Genomic DNA, 24,036 nt, shown 5'->3' with positions numbered 1-24,036 from the left:
AAAAAGCTTCCAAATTCTTGAGAGTTAAACTCTCCACCACGATCAGTACGCAATATTTTAATTTGGTTGTCAGCTTCTCTTTCAACTAGTGCTTTAAACATTTGAAAGGCTGTGAAAGCTTCCGATTTTTCTTGCAAGAAATAAACCCAGGTTTTTCGACTAAAATCATCAATAAATGAGATAAAATATTGTTTACCTCCATTTGATGTTGGCTTGATTGGCCCACATAAGTTAGAATGCACTAGCTCCAGCACTTTCTTTGCCCTCCGGGATTTTCCTTTTGGAAAAATATCTCGATGTTGCTTACTGACAATACACTCTTCGCAAAGCTGTGAAGGTTGCTCAAATTGTGGAAGGCCTACCACCATATTTTTCTGCTGCAAGGTCTTCAATCCACCAAAACTAAGATGCCCGTAACGAAAGTGCCATAACCATGCTGTATCTTTGAAATTTGCAACAAAACATGAGTGTGCAGTATGGTGAAGATACAATGGAAACATTCTGTTTGCCGTAATTTTCACTTGAGCAATTAAGCCCAATTTTTCATCGTGGATTCGGCAAACTCCTTCCTTGATAGAGATCTCATACCCCTTTTCTTGTAACTGGCCAACACTGAGAAGGTTAGTTTTCAGTTCAGGAACGAATAGAACATTTGAGATAGAATGAGAACTTTCCTTGGTTTGGATTGCAACCCTTCCTTTCCCCATGACAGAAACTGTGGAGTCATCACCAAATTTTATAGTATTTCAAAAAGTCTCATCCAAGTCAGAAAAAGCAGATTTATTCCCACACATATGATTGCTGCAACCGGTATCTAAGTACCAGAGATTTTGGTGACTTTCCTCCTTTGTATGACATGCCATAAGAAGGGAAATTTCTTCTTCCTTCTTTTCTGCAAAGTTAGATTTCTCGCCACGATTCTTATTTAAATTAGTACGGCACTCGAAGCGGTAATGACCGTACTTCTAACAACGGAAGCATTTAACATTCGATTTGTCTTTAGACTTTGGTTTATGTCCTGTCGAATTCTGACCATCACAATCCTTTCCTTTTCCTTGAGAATCATCAACCTTTTCTTCTGATATGTTCTGCCCATTCTTGGCTTTCCAACCTCCTTTACCCCCTCCAGTTGGCTTGAGATTTGCTGCTGCCTGTAATGCCTGTTCTTCCTTATCCTGTCGGATTACTTTCTGCTCATGGACTAGCAAAGTGCTTTCCAATTCATCAATCGAAAGTGTGTCAATATCCCTTGATTCCTCAATCGCACAAACAATATAGTTAAATTTTGCCGTTAAAGATCGAAGAATCTTCTCAATTATGATAACATCCTCGAGCTACTCGCCATGAATTCGTCTCTTATTTGCGATTGCCATTGTCCTTGCAAAGTATACTGAGACCAACTCTCCCATCTTCATTCGTAGAGATTCAAATTCAGCTCGAAGTGTCTGGAGGTGTACCCGTTTTGCCCTTGCTATCCCTTGGTACTTCTTTTTCAAGGAATCCCAAATTTGTTTGGAGGAGTCTTTGTTAAGAATTGTTTCCAAGATTGAGCGATCAATAGCTTGGAACAAGTGGTTCTTTGCCTTGAGATCCTTTAATCGTTGCCCTTCAAGCTCTATTTTCTGAGCATCCATCAAAACAACACCGGCTGGTGGTTCAGTTATTCCAATTGAAACAACCTGCCAATACTCCTTGGACCTTAAGAAATTCTCCATCAACATGCTCCAATGGTCATAGTGACCATCAAAGCGGGGAATTGCAGGTTGAACAAAATTCTCAGAAGCCATGAATTTCTACTGCTACAACACGAGTGAAAAAAGAGCCAAGTAAGCTGCTGTTACTAATTCTGTCAATTCCACTTTTCTAATTCAAGCTCTGATACCACTATTATAAGTGAATATGAAATAGTTCACTCAAAGCAAGGATAAATGGATGAAAGTACTACAGATTTTATTCACAATGAGGTTGCCTTTTATAGGCGTTACATGAACAAACTTAACGAAATAATAGCAGCCATTATTCAGCAAATATTGCAGCCACTTTCTAGTAACTCTAGCCTAAAAACTAGGTAAACACAATCTTGCAAATAACATTACCAACAAACTTCCTAAAGACTAGGACCATAAAAGCAACTTATTGACAAAAGGAAATTCCAACAATGCCGTCAATAGAAAGGGGAACGACATGGCAATGATCTCTATTTTCATTAAGCAGTCAAAGAGGAAGAAGATAGTTAGGGAGAGTTTTAAATAAAAAGATTGGCGGAGTAAAATCTCATTTAAACCCTATATTTTGAGATTAGTACTTATTTAGTCTTTATATTTTTAAAAATACCTCAAAACATCCTTGCCATTAAGTATTGACACCCCTTATTGTTAATTTTTGTTCTTTTTGACTTACTTTTATAATATTACCCTTGTACAATAATATTTCTTCTTTATTGGACATTAATAAAATGAAAATTAAATTATCAATTTAACCCAAAAACTAAATAAAAACAAAAAAATTATATTAATTTTTTTGAATACTCCATGAGGAGTTAATATATTAATTTTTGTTATTAATGTCCAAAAGATTAGTAATTAAATTTTTATTACAATATTTATTTTTTTGACATAGCTTCCATAAAGATTAATATATATTTTCTTTTTATTTTATTTTATTTTTGGGGTTAAATTGACAATTTTTTTTTAATGTCCAAAAAAATAAACAATATTGTAAAAAAGGTAATATTGTAAAAGTAAGCAAAAAGGAATACAAAGTAATAACAGGGATGTCAATAATTTAACGGCATGGATGTTTTAAAGTATTTTTAACAATATAGGAATTAAACAAGCACTAACCTTAAAATATAGGGACTAAACGAACTTTTATCCAAAGATTGGCAATGCGCACCTTTCTATGTTCATAATAATAATATAAATAAATGTTCATTTAATTCCTATATTTTAAAAAATATCTCTAAACATCTTTACAGTTAAATATGTTATATTCTTATACTTAATTTTTTCCTTAACTTTTACAATAATATCCTTACAACAATATTCTTGACATCAATTAATTTATCTTTAAAATGTTAATTTTAATAGTTTAACCAATAATTATTTATTAGAAAATAACTAATAAATATCTGTGTGAAGGAACTAGTATTTTTTTTTAACCCATATAAAAATCTTGCTGATAATGATTATATTAGCAAACTAAGTAAGATTATAAAAAATTAATCCTGAAAGTAAAATAATAATCTAAAACTTAGGTAAATTTTTATGTTACTTTTTAAGGCTAATTTGATAAATATTATTTTTTTATTAACATCACTAAGAATATTGTTGTAAGAGTATTATCGTAAAAGAAAAGAAAAGGTAAAGGTAGAAGTGTAACATATTTATCAGTAGGAGTGTCTTGAGGTACTTTTTAAAAAATAGAGACTAAACGGTTACACTAGTAAAAAATATAAGGTCTAAATAAGTATTTACCCTAATACATAAATTTTATATGTGTACTGTTTGGTCCCCTATAAATTTTAATTATCTTATTTCATCCCTAATATTAAAACGGCAATAGGAAAAAAAAAATTATTGAAGGAAAAGTCAAGATGACATTTTAACAAACATATTAACTACTTATAATTTGTAGAGATCTCATATAGGAATTTGAAACTAGTGCTAGGCTGTTTTGAGCTGTGCTGAACTTTTTATAATTTTTTTCCACAAATATATTTATAGTATTGTACGGTTAAGATTTAACTAAATGCAGTTTCTTATTCAATAATTACTAATTACATTGTTACCAAAAGCTTAGTACTGAATCCAAATCCTTCACATAATTAAATTTTAATTGAAAAAAATTACATTCAGCATTCAATAATTTTTATTATCTTTACATTAATGTTTTAACACCAAGAGTTATAACATTAAATGAGCGAAAAATGTTCGTAATTTGAACAAATTGGTGAAAAAAATTAAGTGAATTGAGGCATAAAATGGAGTCCGATTATAATCTATACGTCATATTTTATTTGACATACGGAGTATGTAAATAATTATATCGGGGATCTTTTATTGGATTGTTGGAAAATAAACAAAGACGGACGCCCGGCCGGCCGGCTGTGCGCATCAAGATTGATTGATTTTAAAGCCAATCATGCTTAGATAGCTAAATATTTCAATAAGCTATAAGTGACAATTAAGTGTAGGGCCCAATATTGATCACTCCAAAGAATGGAGTTACAATGGAGGAAAAAAAATTTGAGTTGGTCAGGCCATGTCGTCATGACATTTTATTAATTATTCGAACAATTGCCTCATTAAAAAGAAAAAAGAAAAAAGAAAAAAGAAAATCATAATTCATAACATAGAAATTACAATCAGTAGTTCTTGTCATTATCTTTACGAGGGTTGGAATCTCTCAACGTGACTACGAAATTTTATCTTAATATTTTTTGTGTTTGGAACTGTACCCGAACTTCTATTGGCATTATTTGTTGACATTAATAAGTGACAGTGAAACATAATTTATTTTTTTCCAATAGATTGAGTCCTTGGATCGATTGGTAAATTTTTTCAAACTTTTTCATCGATGATCAATTTTCTCTTTTTTAATTTTTATAATTATAATTATTTTTAAAATTATTATTAATATTAGCAATAATTATTTTGAAATAAAATTAATAATCAAAATTACTGTAATGAATAATGACAATAATCAACTGAGATCATTTTATTAACTTTTAACAATTTATTCCGATTCTAAGATAAAGTAAACACGTCAATGACAATACAACTCATTCTGATTCTTATAGTTAAAGTAAACAATTTATTCTAATTCTGATTCCAACCCATTTCAATTACCATTTAATAAACACACTATTAATGTAGCAAAGCATATATTATTTTGTAATATAAATATAATTATTATCATGTAAAAATAAGTTTCTTAAGACAAGAGTAGAAAAATTATAACTTATTATAATGTTGAGTTCATTGATTTATAACTGGCCAAAATTAGAATCAAAATTTTTAATGACTATAGGGAGAATGTTCCTGTATAAAATATCACTGTACACTCAATATGTATCAATTTAGACTTTAGATAGACCCAAATTCTCATATTAGAAAATTGTAATGTAATAGTTCAAGAGAAAAAAAAAATTAATTTATTAAAGAGCAATCACAAAATACATATCCAGAAAAAGAAAAATAGATGAATATTTTCGTTCTAAAGTTTATTTAAAATCATGTGAGCACCATGTTGTGGATATACAGTTATGCCACGAGAAGGAGCATGTGCGTAAGTTGGAGAAAGCTGAAAAGAAAAGTTCTGCAGAATCATCGCCAAAGCCAATTTTACTTCCATCAATGCAAAGTTTTGCCCGATGCATATTCGAGGACCCCCACCAAATGGAAAGAATGACACTTCATTATTCTTTGCTGCCTTTGAAACTCCTTCAGAAAACCTATCCGGGTTAAATACCTTTGCATCATCACCCCAATATTCATGGTCATGATGAACTAGAATTATTGGCAATGAAAGCAGAACTCCAGGCGGTAGAATAAAGTCCCCTAGCTTCGTCTCCTCAACATTAGTTCGGAAAATGAAAGATACTGGTGAATATATTCTAAATACCTCATAAATAATTTTGCCAACCTGAAACATAGATAAAGAAATATTTAAATTAGGCAAACTTCAAAAAAATATGTTCTTTGTCTTGCGGTTATCCTACACCCATTGTGGAAGGGACCGGTAGTCATTTTATGAATATAATTAGAGGAACTCTGACCGCTGAAGTTATAGGATGAGACTATTTACTTTCTAAATTTCACTTCGTACACCTATTCATTAAACTTTAAAAATTATTTTCACTTTACTCACTTTGATAAATGCCAAAATAATCCTTAATCAAACTTCGTTCAATTGATAAATTTTTCATTCTCTCTTTACACCTATAAAAATATTTACCAATCCTAAAAAATTCCACTATATTAATTATTATTCACGGCCGGACAATCGAATAGGAGAAACATGTTGCCTCTGCTATAGGATTGGGCAGTCGATTCCCGTTTATTTCCCCCTCAAAATTCTAACCAAATCAAACCAAATACTGAACAGTTTGGTTTCAACAATTGTATACCAAACCTAAACCAAGTGGTCCAAATCTAGGAAAAATACAGTGAAAAGTTGAATAAACTGAACTAAACCAATATAAATTTTGGTTCAATTTGGATTACGTTTGGCCTGAAACCGAACCAAGAACAAAATTGTCTATCATGTCGGGGAGATTATGAAAGTTTTTCACATCATTTATGGAAATTGCTGGTCGTCAATTTTTAAGTGGAAGGGAAAATTTTGTTTTGTTCGAGGCCTCAATCCCATGAACACCAAACTTTTGAAGGCCAAATTAATTAAACTGTCTTGGGGCGTTTAAGGATAGAAATAGAAACGGTGTATACTATATAGGTATATTTTTAAAAAGAAATGTTTACTTACCATTTTCAACCGGTTTAGCTCATCAAATTTTGGTTCTTTGTTCCCGAGGACTTGAAAAACCTCTTGACGTGCACGTTCTTGCCAAATTGGATGCATACATAACATAATCAGTACCCATACAAGCAAAGATGCAGTAGTTTCCTGGCCAGCAAGATAGAACAGCTTACACTCTTCAATCACCTCTTCAATACTCATTCCAGATTCCTTCTCTTGAATTTCTTTGTAATTTGATTCCATTAATAGACCCAATAAGTCATCATTGCTTGCTTTACCGATTCTTAATGCTTCTTCTCTTTTTTTGATTATACCTTTCATCAGTCTTCGCATTTCATGATGGTTGGCTTTCAGTTTTCTATTCGGTTTGGTAGGCAAAAACCTACAAATTAATAAATAGTTCTAATCAGCTTGCAAAGTACACATTGAATATAATAGATGCAATAAATATTTGATAACACCTTAATCCCTCTTATCGGTCCTGTCAGCAATTTGTAAGTACTTCTATGAAATCGAGTGATCAGTTAAACTTGTTAATTACCTCCATCCTGGGATGTAATCAAACTGTGAAACTTCAATCAAAAGATGACTTTGTTCTCTTATGAGTTCAAAAATTTTCCTTCCATCGTCATAGTTGCTTCCGAATGCAGTCCGAGAAATCACATCAGCTGCTAAAGCTTGTATATGAGGCCAGATATCTAACTCAAATGATTCTTCATCTGAGGCAGCAATTTCAAATAATTTCCTTATCATGTGGTTACAACTTAAGTACATTTTCGGCAGCATATCCTACAAATAAAAAGAATATTTTCTATCAATGTAATACTCATGATATAGTAAAACTTGTATAGTGAAGATACATATTTTACTTGTTCTTTTTTTTTTAAAAAAAAGAATTGATTACAGAATGAGAGACCTTCAACTTATCTTGGTGGAAAGCTGGATTAGCAATCTTTCTAACTTTAGACCACTGCTCACCCTCATACATCACCATCCCATTCACTACCAGCTTGCTAAGTGAGTTTCCCTTGGGTTTTTGAAAAATATCATGCTTCAATAAAATTTCTCTTATCAACTTGGGATCTTGGACGTTTATGCTTGGTCTTGGACCCATCCACTTGAATGATTTTTTACCTGCACATGTAAGAACAATGCAATAATTATAATCCATTGAACAATTTATTTTAATATTGTGCTGAGAACCAGTTATGTATTATCAGTCGTTAATATCTATCCAGCGAAGCTTACCATATTTGCTTATGATATGATGATGGTAAGGCAGGATTCGAGGCACAATGTCATCGGAGAGGCTGATGGGTCTGGCTTTTGTTTCTTTTAACATCAGGGACATATCTTTCATGTCCCCATGAAATATTTTGTAGGAGTTTCCGGAGAAACCTTGCTGCCTAAGAAAATTCTCAAGCTTCTTTGGCTTTAGCCATGCCCAATTTAGTATCTTCCATGCACAATATGCTAGAATAATTGTGGCTAAAGCAGAGGAGAACGCCAAGGACATGACTGTTATCTGTTATAACATTGATCTCTATTTTCATTGAACAGACAAAGATAGAGGAAAAAGAGGGAGAATTCTATATATAAGATTGGCAAGTAACTATGTGACAACTACTGGCAATTAATTATATGACAATTAAGACAAAAATTGACAAGATTGAAATCTCTAAGTCACGTCTAAACTCGACATGTTGTCTATTTAAATAATTTTATCTATATCATTTTGTTGGAGTGTTGGCAACAAACAAGAAAAAGAAGGCCATATTTGGATTAATGACATTAACATTAAGCATTAAAAGGGACGCGCCAATGGGAAAAGCCGGCCGGCTATGCGTCACGCGTGTTGGCATGGGAGGCTGGCCTAGGACGTCAGGTCTTCGAACTTAAAAGATTAATCTGTTGGGTGGAGGAACCAATTTTTATTTAAAGCTATATAACTTTTCTTTACTACACAACTTAGGGATGGCTACATTTCCACGGATATGGGGCCCTGGTCAATTCAGTTCGAATATGAGCCCTGAAAAAGTTTTAGATTTAACAATTGGTCCATTTTGGGGATAAATTCAAGCTCCAAATATATTTCAGGTTTGGGTTCAGAGATTTTATCGGCCCCCGAATTTGAACCTGAAATATGGCTTTCTTAAAAAAAATCAAAATACATTTTAATTTAATCACATAATAATAATTTATAAAAAATATGTTTAATTAAATAATAGAAAAATATAACAAAAATAAAACCTTAGATTTAAACTCACGATGAGTTAATCACATCGCCACCTCCGTGTCTCCAATGCAGCTTCCCCCTTCCCAGTCATCGCGTCCAACACCAAAAGACCAAGCTTCGCGCTGTTCTCATTTCTCACTTTTCCATTTGGTGGTGTTGGATGTCAGAGCCTAGGCCATGAACGTCATAAGCTCTATTGGAATTAATATGGCCAACAAGTAGCTCTTGTCCTCCGATTACGCTTTCAACTTTGGTCTGTCTCTAATTTGATCTAATCTTATTTTTCAATTATAGAATTTATTATTATTTCATGGCTAACCCTATGTTACGATTGGATGTAACATACACTCAAAAGTAAAAATAGCTGTTAGTACCCCTACATTTTATGGAAACTACATTAATCGAATTAAAGGAAATACTTTTAAATCTCAAAGAGGAAATGAGAGAAATAAAACAGGAAATAGGAAAAATAAAAATAGAATTATCAACAATTCAGATAAGTCGAAAGAAAAATAAAAAAGTTGAGAAACTTGAAATAATAAAATCAGGAATAATAGGAACAAGCATTGAAAAACATATGACAAAACCTCAACCAGGAAGTTATGATGACTGGTTTATAAAAACCCAGTATCCAAAAATATTAGAGGAATCAGAAAAGTTAAAAGCAGAATTAAAAAGAGAAGAAAAGGGAAAAGAAAAATTAGAGATAAAAGAAAGTACACATAGTGACACAGAATAATGGAAAATACATTAGAAGAATTAACAGAAAAATTTAGTGATATTAACCTTAGTGATTTAGAAGAATTTGAAAAAGAATATCAAATAAAGATGAATTTCGCTGGAGGTCCAGAATTGAAACCTGATATTGGAGAACCCAGCCACAGATATGAAACAAATAAAAAGAAAAATAGACCTTTTTATGAATACTATCCACCCATTAAAAATACTCCTTGGAAAAAAGATTACCAACCTAATAATGACCATTTGATGCCAATAAGCAATGCAGGTACATTTTTAGACTTAGATTGCAAAATAGACCCCCGAAAAGCATTAGTAGAATGGGGAATGCAAATGAAATTATTTTTTATATTCAATGGATCTAAAGATGATTGGAATGTAGACACTGAAGAAGAAAAAATAAATATATTAACAGATATTCTAATAGCAAGTTTTACAGGAAATGTATTTAATTGGTGGAAAGGATTAAGTGAAGATACACAAAAATTAATAAGAGATTCAACCAAAATAGCATTAGGAAAAGATAAGGGATTAGGAATAGAAAGAATAATCGAATATATTGCTAGTGAATTCTTAGGAGAAGATTGGTTACAAAATACAGAAAATGAAGCAAAAAATGATAAATTAAATGCTAGAATGAAATTAATAAACCTGACAATCTGTAATATGTGTTTTGTAAAAGAATATACATGTGAATTTAGTAAATATTATTATACACAATTCATGAGTCATGAAGACCAGAACATTTATAAAAATTTATATTATTCTAAATTACCTTATCCATGGAATGGATATTTTATAAATGAATATGAAAAACATACTAATAAAAGCGATAGTAGAATCCCAGATACATTAGGATCTAGGATTAGATTTTTAAATACCAGATTAAGTGAAATTTGTATCCAAAGAAGTTTAATAAAAAAGAGTAAAAATATAACAAAAATATGTTGTGAAAAGACAGATATGCCTACCCAATGGGGATGTTATGTACCCCATAAAAAACGAAGAAAATCTTATAATAAAGAAAAGAGATATAAAAAATATAATAATTTTAAGAAAAAATATAAAAAATCAGGAAGAAAATATTATAAAAGAAAATATAAAAACCAGAGAAAAATATTAGATAAGTCCAAATGTAAATGTTGGAATTGTGGAGAAATAGGGCATATAAGTACAGATTGTACAAGAAAGAAAAAAGTTAAACTCTTAAAAGAAGATTTTGAAAATATAGAAAGTGACTTAGAAGAAATAAATAATTTATCTGATTATATAGGAGAGGAAGTTTATATGGCAGAAGAATCTGAAAATGAATCAGAATAAAGAAGAATTATTAGATAATGAAAAAATAGAAGATATAGAAGAAATAGAAAAAGAAGAAAACAAAAGTGGATACAGCCTTGTTGCTACTTTTAACAAAGAAAAATATAATAAACTTTTAAAATTAAATATGGAAAAACCAGAGTATGGAATAATCCATAGATTTAGAGATATGTTTAAAAGAAAACGAATAATATTACATGAATATTATGAACAAGAAAAAGCTGTGACAATCACACAAGCCGAAGGAAACATTAGATTTAGTTTAATAAATAAAAGATCCATAGATTTAGCACTGAGAAAAATAAAAAGTGAGTCAATTAAAGAAAAAATTCAATATGTATATCTTGCTGAAATACAAATCTTAATAAAATCTCTTTTTAAAGAAGGAATAGATAGCCCAATAGTTTTATCATTACATGATCAAAGATTTATAGATCCTAACATAGGACATCTTGGAACAATAGAAGGAAATTTATGTTATACTAAATTATTATTTACTTGTCATCCTAGATATTGTGTACACATTAAAGATAAAAACATAGACGAAACATTAAGCTTACACTTTAAGCTATTAAAGAAAGATTTAATGAAAGAAGGTAATAGAATAATGACAATACATTACTCAGCTTTATATAGTTTCTGTAATTCAAACTACGGAGAAATATATGGTAACAAACCTTACATCGAGATAAATAAAGATTGTGAAGATATTGCAACATTTATAGAACCTGTAATCCAAGATTACAAAATCCCTATAACTTATGAATTAAATATCGATGATAAAAAACAATTTTTAAATAATAGTAATGAAAACTCCATTATTCCTATAAGCTTTGCTGGAAGAACCTTAATAAGAGGAAGTTCTTCTAGAAGATTAAACACTGATAAGCAAATAATTAAATCAGTACCAACAAATAATGTGATAAAAATACTTGGACAATACTTTAACGGAATAGATTACACAGCAAAAGTACCTATATTATTAGACACTGGCACAAGCCATAATTACATGAATCACACAAAAAATAAAGGACTCTTAGTAAAAGAAAAGGAAATTCCATATGAGTATACTGACTTCAATGGGAATAAACATATTTGTAAACAAGAGGTTAAAGTCCCCATAATAATAGAAGGACTTAGGATAATAGTAGCCTGTTATATAGACTCATTCATGACTGCAGACCCAGAAAAACATATAGTACTAGGAAATAGTTTTTTAAATGATTTAGAGTATTACAAAATTGAACCTAATAAGATAACTTTCTTAATCCAAGGCCAAACAATAATCTGTTACACATGTTAAAACAAGCTTATGTAAAATATCCTATGTCTGTATATATACAAATAAACATAACTGAAAAAGATATAGATACTTGTGCTTTGCTAGACACTGGTAGTGAAATAACCATTATGAAATCCTTTTTATCTAATAAATGGGAATCAAATGGAAAATTAAAAATTATTGGTATTACAGGAGATAAACAACATGTCAATCAATCTATTTTAAACTTTGAAATCTTACTAGGAAGTAAAGTAGTACGTATTAACCAAATATTCCAATACAATACTATGGATTGTGATATCCTTTTAGGAAATGACTTCATACAGCAGTTCCAATATTACCAACAAACACCCTATATGATCACTTTAAAAACCCCTTGTAATCATATTCTACGCATCCCTCGCGAGTTCAAACCCTACAGAGTTCAGCCAGCCCAGCGTGGTGATAAGTATATTTATGAAAAACATTATTTAATACAAAAAGGACAAAGTTATAATATACAATTAGAAACAATAAAATCACAGCTTGAGCAAGTTTATAAAGAAAATCCTTTAGCATTATGGAAACCAGATCATCCTAGAGCAAAAATAGAATTAATTGAAAATAGGATTATAAGACTTAAACCTATGATGTATACAGAAGAAGATAGAGAAGAATTTAAAATTCAAATAAAAGAATTATTAAATTTAAAACTTATTAGAAACAGTAATAGCCCGCATAATAGCCCAGCTTTTATGGTCAGGAAAAGAGCAGAACAGGTTAGAGGAAAAGCAAGAATGGTAATAAATTATAAAGAACTAAATAAATATACAAAATTTGATGGATATTTTCTCCCAAATAAGGAAGTACTGATAAATCTTGTAAAAAATAAAACATATTATTCAAAATTTGATTGTAAGTCAGGATTTTGGCAAATAAAAATGGAAAACGATAGTATCCCATACACAGCTTTTAGTACCCCACAAGGTCATTATGAATGGTTAGTAATGCCCTTTGGATTAAAAAATGCTCCACAAATTTTTCAAAGTAGAATGGATAAAATATTTAAAGACTACAATTACATTATAGTCTATGTTGATGATATATTGATAGCTTCAGAGACAATAGAAGAACATAGACACCATTTGAAAGAATTTGCAAATACATGTATAAGAGAAGGGATAGTACTGTCTAGTAAAAAAGCAGTAATAGAACATAAGAAAATAGAATTTTTAGGAATGATACTTGATAAACAAGGAATCAAGCTCCAGAGCCATATAGGAAGAAAAATAATTGAGTTTCCAGATAAATTAGAAAATAAACAACAAATACAAAAATTCTTGGGATGTTTGAATTATGCAGAAGGATTTATAAAGGATCTATCAAAAAAGAGAAATATGCTCCAAAAATTATTAAGAAAAAATAATACTAGGGGATGGAATGAGGAACATACAGAAACTGTAAAAAATTTAAAAGAAGAATGTAAAAACCTTCCGACTTTAAGACTACCAGATGAAAAAGATAGATTAGTAATACAAACAGATGCGTCTGACCTATATTGGGGAGCAATACTCAAAACCGATATAAATGAAATTTGTCGATACACCAGTGGAACGTTTAACCAAGCTCAGGTTAATTATCCTGTACATGAAAAAGAACTCCTTGCAATATACAAAGGGATTAAAAAATTCTCATTATTTTTGCTCCAAAAACAATTTACTGTAGAGACTGATAATTCTCAGGTAAACTCCCTTATTAATAGAATTTTACCAAATGAACCTCAGTATAGAAGATTGCATAGATGGCAAGTTTATTTGTCATATTATAATTTCAAAATTGTCCATATAAAAGGAATTAACAATTTTCTTGCAGATTTCTTAAGCAGGAACATAGAATTTGGAGAATGAATCCCGAAGTTAATAGAATCATCGGGAAAATAGAAGCTGAGGCACAAAGGCTCAAAACAGAAGCATCTGATATAATTGATGCAATAAACTATTTGAAAGAAGCTTCTGAGGCTCATGAAAAAGGAGTAAATTTGTTAGAGTCATACATAAACGACCTAACAAAAGCTCTCTCTATAAACACGAGCCCAATAAACATTAACCCAATAAATATCGGAAGCAGTAGTGGACCCTTCAGAGAAGATAAACCAATCTCTGATCCAATTCCTAATAAAGTCATATCCATAGAAGTCGAGTCTCCAAAATCAGAACTTCCAAAAAAGTTCATAGAAATAAACAATCCTTATACAGAAGAAGAGGAGAAACCCCTGAATTCAAAAGAAGAAGAATATAAACAATTTTCTACATGGATATACTCCACTTGTTCCCACAAGAATACAATTTTCAAAGCACCAGGAAAAAATATGTATCCAAGAATGATTGCTACAAAAGGAGCAGACCCACTCCTTGTTGGAAAAATAGCGAAATACGGGTATTTAGATCTAGTTTATCCAGATATAAATCTTCAGGAGATAGCCAGTCTTGATGACTTGTTAATAAAAGAAGTATCAAGGTTCGCCCAAAAAAGACCCATATACCTAAAATTCTACACCATAAGCCCAGAATACTATCAGAACGTAGAATATCAAGCCTTTTATATGATCTCTATAGGTCATCTCACTAAGAATTTCAAGGTCGAAGTTGGGACAGATTATACAAATGTTCCACACATAAACGAACCGTGGATCAGAACACGAAGAGCCAGAGGAATAAAGGCTATATGGAGCATAGCTAAGGATTTATACAAAAGAAACTTCAGAACCATCATTAAATTCCAGAACTACATTCTCATAACATCTGAAGACAGCCATACACCGTCAAATCTGCTATTAGACTTCATCAATGAAATAAGCACTATGCGTTTTCCCAGTAGCAGTAAAACTATGGAACAAGCTTTTCAACTCATGGAAGTGGCAGACAGCATAAAGAAGATGCCTGATAAGAAGTGGCAGACAGCATAAAGAAGATGCCTGATAAGAAGTGGCAGACAGCATAAAGAAGATGCCCGACAAAAGCATAAAGAAGATGCCTGATAAGAAGTGGCAGACAGCATAAAAAAGATGCCCGACAAAAGCATAAAGAAGATGCCCGACAAAATAAGGAAAATGTCAAATGCTAAAGTAAGTGATATGTAACGTCATCAATGATGTAAGAAGCCCAATCATAGAAGGGCAATAATGTAATAGAACGAAGGCAATATTGTAAAAGCCCCAAACATAAGAGGGCAAGAATGTAATCTTTTTCATTATAAATAAAAGAAAGGAGAAAGAAGGCTCTCAGAGCTTCCATTACGAAATCAATCTTTTCCAAAAAACTCTCTCAAAATGAAGAACTAAACAACTCTTCAGCTCAAAATCCAGAAATCAAGCCATCAGAAATCATAAACAAAACGACACCATAGAAAGGAAAGAGAAACCTAAATTTGTTCAAAATTTCCGAGCATAACGATCAAAATCCATACAGTAAGGCCGCTCGAGTCCGCTGATCCCGTAGAGGCAAGGAGGCCGTTGAGGGAATAAGGACAACCAGGCTGAAGGTCACTGGAAAAGGATCGGAAGGCAGAGAAATAAGAACAACTCTAGGTAATAATTCTCAAACCTTATCTGTTGGTGGAAGTTTGTTGATGATTGATGATGAGGAGATTTATGGAAGAAGAGCTGTCAATTTAAACATGAATAACGATATTTTACTTGGGAATTCTAAAGAATATATGATAAACTCTAGCACTAGAATAACATATAATGACTATATGATGATAATAGACTTTAACTTAGGATCTTTTAAACAAAATTCATATCTTTTAAGTAAAACAGAGCTAGTTAGAACAGAAGATCTACTAGCAGTATATACTCTTAATTTACCAAAAGAAATAAAAAGAAAAATTATAAACCAAATCGAAACAGATAATTTAAAACATAATATAATTATGTTAACAATAGAACAAGGAATTGACATAGCTTTGGCATATATAGAACATGAAAGTCGAGAAATTGGACCATCATATATAAACTACGTTGAAAATTCAGATAACGAAGAACTTGAAATATAGGAACCTAGTAAAATAAGACAAATAAACTGGTTGTAAGGTATATCGGCAAGCAACCCATAACGTAAATTGGATAGACGATCCCTATTGGGCGTTAGTATCCTCTGCACTTTGGGATAACAAGCCACGTACCTGTAATCAGAATATTTTATAAAAATAGATACACAAAGGGAAATTAGATACTATTTTAGTATAATAAATAATAATATATACTTTATACAGATAGAATTATTTTATGGTATGACTAATAATCCTGCATATATTTTAGAAACTAATAATAATTATTATGATTTTTATTTTCCTAGTTTTCTTAATAATATACCTAGAATTATAGAAGGAGAACAAGTTACTGCCTTATATGTAAGAAATAACAGTAATAGCTATGATATGTATACCTTATAGAACAAACATTTTTGTTTTATGTTTTTAGTTTTCTGTAATTCGTTATTCTACATTTTCATTCTTTATCTTTTTGGTTTATTTTTATTTTTTTTATTAATTTGTTAATATTAGTTTTTTTTTTAGCTCACAGAGCAAGATGGTATCAGAGCCATAAAAACAAATTTATGGACCCAATACAGTCAATAGTTAATAGTCTGTATACATTAAAGGTATATAATAAAGAGGAGATAAAAAATTTGATAAAAGCTTTAAAAACTGATAAAAATAATATAAGAAATATAGAAATGGAATTAACTGAAGAACTTATGAAAAGAAATATAGATACCACGGGAGGAGAAATATTAATAGAAAAGAAAATGAAATTTATTGATAAATTTATACAATTCTTAATATATTGGTATAAAACTGAAACATTATGAACCAAGCAGTTAACACAATACAGGAATTAATAAACAGCACAGATCATATGCATCTAGGATGGGAAAATATAGTAAGTATATATATAAATTTAATAAATCAAAAAATAGACTTATTAGAGCAAGAAAGAATAGGATTAATAAATTTAGGACCAGAAATATATTCTGAATTTATAGATCTATATGAGTTTGATAACCACTTGTTGCTATTAAAAGAAATAAATACAACTCTAGAAAGGATAAAAAATAGATGTAGAAGAGATGGAAGGAGACAAATACTCCCTCAACTATAGAAAATAAAGAAACATCAAGGGACTCAAATGAAATCTACCAAGAAGAATAAAACAAAAAACGTAAGGTACATTGATCGCAACTTAGGTGCTCCCTTATTTCATTACTTTCTACATAATTTCTTTCATCTCTTCATGGATCCGCAAGATTCATGCACTTTTCCATTTTTTTTTTAATGGAATTGGAATACAGCCCAAAGATTTAAAAAAAGGATAAACTTATGCTTCAAAATTTGTATATAATTATTATATTTTTCAAATATTTAAAATTATTAATTAAAAAAAAAACTAAATAGAGATCGGGTTCTCGTTTTAATCCTCGATTAATTTGGGAACTATTGGGGGCATCCTCGAATTATTTCCAATTAAACCTTTTTCGAGTATGGCACGGGCTCAGGGATTGCCTCCAAACTAAATTTGGGGTAGGGGATCATGATCCCCACCGGAACCCTCCCCACTGCCATCACTACTCAACAGTGTGCATGATGACGGAGTTTGGGATTATTGGGTGGCTAATAAAATAATCTATTTCTGTTAAGCTAATAAAATAATCAACCAGACAAAAAAGTAAGTTGACATACCTAGTAAATTGAGTTGGTGAGTGTAAGACAAAAAAATATTGTCTACTGCCTTTTATTTATTTATTATTATTACTATTATTTACTATTAAATGAGTCCTTAGACGGATTGGCAATTTTTTCTAAATTTTGTCACCGATCAAAATCTCTTTTTTGATCATAAAATATTTAAAATTTTTAAGCACTTAGTTGGTCCTGCTTCGTTACACCAAGTAGTTTTCAGTGACATACTTTAGCAGATCATATGAGTTCAAATTGGAGAGAAACTACAGACTAAAAAATTTATTTGAGCTTTTACCTACCCCTCTTTTTGCATTGTTCGATAATGGCTGTATACCTTCGGCTATACCTATGCTCCTCCTTGGCATTTACACCACTGTTGGCTATATTTCGCAGTAGCTAAATATGGACTTCAAATGCGCACATATTTTTTTTTGGGAGCAGAACTAAGCTGCTGATCATTTACCTAACCTAGCTAGGATTGTCTTCTTGTTTCTTATTTATGTTATGTTGGGAAAGGCACTCTCATAAGTAGTTGCAAATTAAGTAAAAATAAATTTTTTTTTTCTCTTTGTGAATAAACCAACACAATACAAAGTAGTGGCGGACCCAAAAACTAAAATGAGGGGGGGCTTAATTCAAAATTTTTTATTTAACTTAGATTTTTTTAATGTTCACTTGAATACATATTAAGTCTTATAAACTCAAATTTTATTACTTTTTTAAATTCTAAATAATAATAATAAAAAATTATTATTTTTAAATGCGTGAAAATATTATTTTCCGAAGTAGTTTCCACAAAATATTTAAAAAATAAAATAATGTGGCTAATGAAATTTGAACCAAGGTTTTGAAACCATTAAATAACACTCTTACCATTGAACTACAAGTCTTCTAATATATGAAAAATGTATCCAAACTTTTTTATCTAACTTTTTCAGAAGGGGCTTGGGGTACATTTAAAAGAAAACTTAAAGGCCCCTGGGCCTTAATTGGGTCTGCCCATGATACAAAGTAATAAATCAACTACAAGAAACACATATTTTTATGTGTAAAACCTAAAACGGAAAAAACTACAGGATCGCAGTTCGATATATTCTTCCAATACATTAATGGAATTACAACACAAATTCTTCTTTAGATAATATTAGAGACTAATAACATCAAGAATCTTAACATTCTTGGCTTACAATAACAGTCTAATATTTATCTCTCTAATAAATGGATATCTCAATTAATAGCCAACGAGATAATAAAATAAAAATTAAGACCAGTGAGATTGTAGAGGGTGATGATAGGAACTTACAATCCAAATTTAAGAAAAAAAAAATTAAAATCACCTTCCAATCGTCTAATCAAAAATTGAAATCTTAACCGCCAAATTTAATATCACGCCACTGTTCTCGCCCTCTCTTTTCTTCACTTGTCTTTTGCGATTTGATATTAGGTCAGCCGCTTGCTTAGGGGTGGCAAAAATACTTGCCCGGTTCGGACTTGGACTGCACCCATGTGTTGTGGGCTGGGTATTTATGAAGCTGGGCCGATCTTGGGCGTCGCTTGATAAACCCGGAGCCCGGCTCAGAACCCGAATTTTATTACAAAATATTATAAAATATATATTATTTTAAATATTTATTTTTATTTGACTAATTTATTACACATATATAAAATTTTAAATACTTAAAGTTTATATTTTCATGTTAAATTTTATTGAAATAAATTTAAAACTTATAAAATTACCAAAAAATATACACATATAATATTAAACAATATAAAATCCAAGTACCCGGATTAAAACGTGGCCCAGACATATAGAAATTGCATCCGGGCCGGGTCTGGGCATTGCGATACCCGGACCCAGCCCAAGGTTTTGCTAACCCTACGCTTGCTTTATGCTCTTATTAAAGTCACGTGATTCCAAAGCTAAATTTCATAAAAAATTTCATATAAGTTCAAAATTTAATAATAATTACAAACCAAATAAACCTATTTAAACTTTAGATATTTTGATCCACTAAAATGAGATAAACCCTACAATTTATTTAGTGGGATTGTCCGCCAAATTTTATTCGTAAAATAAGTAATATTTGAAGATACTTGGGATAGTCCAAGTATACTTTTTTAATAAATTTTTCATATTTATATATATTTCATTAGATTTTGTTTTAAAAAAAGGTAGCATCGGCCACGATAGCAGGGTTTTGAACTCTTTTTTTTTTTTAATGCCTTGAGAAAATCTATGAGGATTGAATGCAAGTAACTCGTATGGAATCTTACTTACCTTCATCACTGATAACAAATCCTCCATTAATCATCTCTTCAATACTCATTCCAATCTCCTTCTCTTGAATTTCTTCGTGATTTCATTTTACTAATAATATAACCAAAAAGGTCATCATTGCTAGCTACTGGCTTCTCTAACTCTCAGTGCCTATATATAGCTCTTCTATTTTATTTATAATATTTATACCTCTCAACACTTACCAGTTCTTGCATCTCATTATGATGGAAAATTTACAAAAATGACCACAAAATTTATGCGTTTTTTAACTTTAACCCCCCAAATTTTTTCTATCAACATTAGCCAAATCCCAAAATTGAGGACGAAATTACTCTCATCATTCTCACATTTCTCTCAACATAATTCCTCCCCCTCTCACCAAAATCTCATCACCGGAATCTTGTATACATCGTCGGCGGTGTAGATCGGTAGCGGAGGAAGTTGTCGGTGGCTGAAACAAGCTAAATTACATTGAAAATCTTCGGAGATCTCCAAAATCAAGGACAAAAATTGGAAACCCTATGTGAGTTATTGAAAACCCAACATTGTTGTATTTTTTTATTGTTGTTGTTGTTGTGTTGTGTTGGTTGCATTAGTGATGGATTGAGTATTTGGGCTGTTGTTGCTGTTTAATGGCGATGGTGGGTGAGATGCATGTGGGAAAGGGAAGGGAAAGGGAAGTGAAAGGAAAGGTTGTAGTGCATACCGCGCACGCGGCTAGCGTATCTCGCGCGGCTGATGTTGGTGTTTAATGGTGATGGTGGGTGAGATGCATGTGGGAAAGGGAAGGGAAAGGGAAGTGAAAGGAAAGGTTGTAGTGTATACCGCGCGCGCGGCTAACGTATCTCGCACGCGCGAGGCCTCGTTTGTCGCACGCGAGATATGTGCAGGACATGCCCATCCGCGCACACATCTCGCGTGCGACAGGTACGACCTCGCTCGCGCGGGATGCGCCTATTACGTGCTTCTGGCGTGCGATAGGCCCATCCGCGCACGAGATACAATGCGCACGCCGGATGCTCCGATCGCACGTGAGATGCACGCGCCAGCCTCTGCGTGCGAGCTGTGTACCAGTCTGCTCTCATCTCGCGCACGACAGGCCTCGCCCTTGGTGCATGTCGCACTAAGAGGTGCTGCCTCTTGGTGCGACAGGCACCCTCGTCACACCATGAAGCAACACCTCTTGGTGCGACAACAACACCTTTTTTTTTGTTGCTTTTGTTGATAATTTATTAACATGTAATATTTTTAACTTGTACCAGATAAATGGGCAAATAAAAAATAGCATTGCATAATCCACTCGGACCGAGTAAAGAACCGGGAATGATGAAGATACCTTATGATGATCACTTTCCCGGGCATATCACGAGTATGTGCAAATTAGATGTCGTTGTTAATGCCATCCGGGAAAAAGGTGTTAAAGCAACAATTGAAATTGTTCAAAGATAATATATTTGGGCATTTCCTCTAATGCCAAATCTATCCATTCATTGGTGTAATTGTTCATAATATATTGCTTCGACAAGTGTCCCACGGCACTGGAAATGAAAAAGATGAGTTATGGTTTCAAGTTTGGCGCGGGTTCTTCCTAGTGCGCGTACGATGATTCTTTGTTTGGCTGCTCGTACACGGAGAGCAAGTTTCACATGCTTCTGTTATGTTATTATGGTTTGAAACCCAAAATTAGTTTAATATATTCATCTCCTCAAACCGATAGGCCGCAGATGGCTATGGTCCGAACGCTGATGCTAGCTACGATACGAATACTGAAGCTGGTAATGATGACGAGCGCGCCCCCATGTCGTTGTACAATCTCTATGGGGACATAAATGGTGACAGTGTACAGATATTCACAGAGGCACCACCCGACATTAGTAAGTTTGGACGTCCGTACAAACCGTCATATATCTTTGGCAGTCCTTACATCATTCTTCCTGACAAGAGAGTTAAAAATATCAGGCCTTTACCCGCACTCAAAATTACGGACTATAAGGTTGATGAAAGATCGAGTGTGGATATGAATCCGCTTAGGGGACTAGAAGATTCAAGTCTATGTGAGGAGTTTGATCAATGGTTTGCTGTCAAAATTTCTGTGGATCGGCCAGTCCAACAGTCCCAAATTTTTTTTTAAATACTCGTGGGTAATGCTTCGATAGGGTGGATTGGTGACGAGGTAAGTGTGCTTAATAGTCAAAACATTACAATATTGTTCATCTTTCCGCTGGCATGAATTCTGTTCTAAATTTACTTGGTTTAATCCCTCAACAGCATATTCACACATTTTACCGCTTGATCAGCGAGAAGTAACGGTAGTTTCCAAATGCATTACCACAGTGCGTCATGCAGATGGATACATATTTTTGGGCATGTTTACAAACTCTAAAATCATTAACTATAATTTCGACGTTTTAAATATCCCGAAATCTTATTAATTTCTTACTCATCATGCAATAGGTGTTCCTAAATCAATTATGGAACAATGGTAGTTGTGATGTCCATTCATTATAATATGGCAACAACTTGAACAGATATATAGATGGGCGGAAAGATATCATGTCCAAACCGTTTACGGACGTCGATGTGGTAAGAATTGTCACTCAATCTTATGGTAGTTGCGTATAAAATATGATAATTTAACATTTTATTTATGTAGATATTCATCCATATGAATTTGGGCGGCGATCATTGGGTACTAACTAGAGTGGACCTTCGTGTGAAGAGGGTGTGGATTTACGACTCGTTGGTTATCTTTCGCGATGACAAAACATATTTGCGTAAATTCAAGCCTCTTCAGGTCGTCTTCCCTCAATGGCTTCAAGATGTTGGATTCTACAACATCCGCCCTGAGCTGCAGAGTGCGAACCCTTGGAAAGTAAAAATTGTTAAGGATGTGCCTCAATAAGAACCTGGAAGTGGTGATTGCGGCGTATTTATGTTGATGTTTACAATGTATTTGATGTTCGGGCTCAAATTTGATTTTGATGGTAGCCACGGGCATTACTTCAGGAAGAAAATTGCTGTAGATATATTTACGAGCGATATTGCCTTGTAAGTCATTTTATTGTGTTCAGATTTGATATATGGATGTAGATTATTCTAATGGATATAAACTTTTGATATATTCATATGTTTAGCTATAAGTAATTGTTGATCTACTTTAGTACTTATTATGCAAATGAACATAAAATAAAATACCTCATTATATATAATTGTAAAATAAACTAAAATAGGAGTTCAAAATCCATAATTGGTTACAATGATATAGTCAGTTTGGATTTGACACGATGAGATTTTTACATCTCTTGCGGTTATGACCTGGTTGGTTGTATCGCCCGCATCTCACAATTCTTCGGTTAACATCCTCACCGATAAAAGAAATTCTTAACTCTGGACGATGACCAGGTGGCGGTGCTTCTATCGGTGGGTTAACTTTGATTTCCTGGATTTCTTCTAAAATATCCCAATCTGTCATATCGCCAACTGGCTCCACTGGTTATGCATATGCCATGACCAATGAATCTTTAGAGTAATAAGCAGAGCAAAGACTTATGTAATCCACACGGACAGTCAAACAAGCAGTAATTGCATGCGCACAAACAAGTTGATCGAGTTGGAATACTCTACAAGAGCAAGTCCTTTCATGAATGTCAACTATCCATTCCTTTATACTACCACCCAAAACATGAAATCGATGCTGAGACACAGGACAGACAGTTATTATTTCGACCAAAATTCTCCTTTCGCTGACTATCTCATGTGCCCACATCGTTAGACGAGTGCTCATTGATTCAGCCATAATTTTCCTATCATAAAACCATTGCTATAATATATTTTTAAAGTGATTAACAAGATGAGTAACAAGAAATTTTCGTGGTTCCCTCATTAAATAATTCACGCTTTCCACAATATTGGCGGTAAGTATACTGTATCTCTTACCTTCAAATTCAGACCCTGCCCAATTACACGTACCCACATTATTCTCTA

General features: G+C 32.4%; 1 protein-coding gene across 1 annotated transcript; it reads right to left on the bottom strand.

Moving 5' to 3' along the window:
* Nucleotides 1–5,163: 5,163 nt before the first annotated feature.
* Nucleotides 5,164–8,026, bottom strand: LOC102615604 (cytochrome P450 72A397-like). The gene is made up of 5 exons (XM_006477824.3): nucleotides 7,729–8,026; nucleotides 7,397–7,614; nucleotides 7,022–7,269; nucleotides 6,487–6,862; nucleotides 5,164–5,646 (listed from the first exon to the last, which is right to left on the bottom strand). Exons 1-5 carry the CDS (start codon nucleotides 7,994–7,996, stop codon nucleotides 5,218–5,220), a joined length of 1,539 nt encoding a protein of 512 aa, XP_006477887.2. The 5' UTR covers nucleotides 7,997–8,026; the 3' UTR covers nucleotides 5,164–5,217.
* Between the last annotated feature and the right edge of the window lie 16,010 nt (nucleotides 8,027–24,036).

Source organism: Citrus sinensis, chromosome 3 (assembly GCF_022201045.2).
Source record: "Citrus sinensis cultivar Valencia sweet orange chromosome 3, DVS_A1.0, whole genome shotgun sequence".
Taxonomy (NCBI): Eukaryota; Viridiplantae; Streptophyta; class Magnoliopsida; order Sapindales; family Rutaceae; genus Citrus; species Citrus sinensis.
This window is presented reverse-complemented; position numbering and strand designations above follow the sequence as displayed.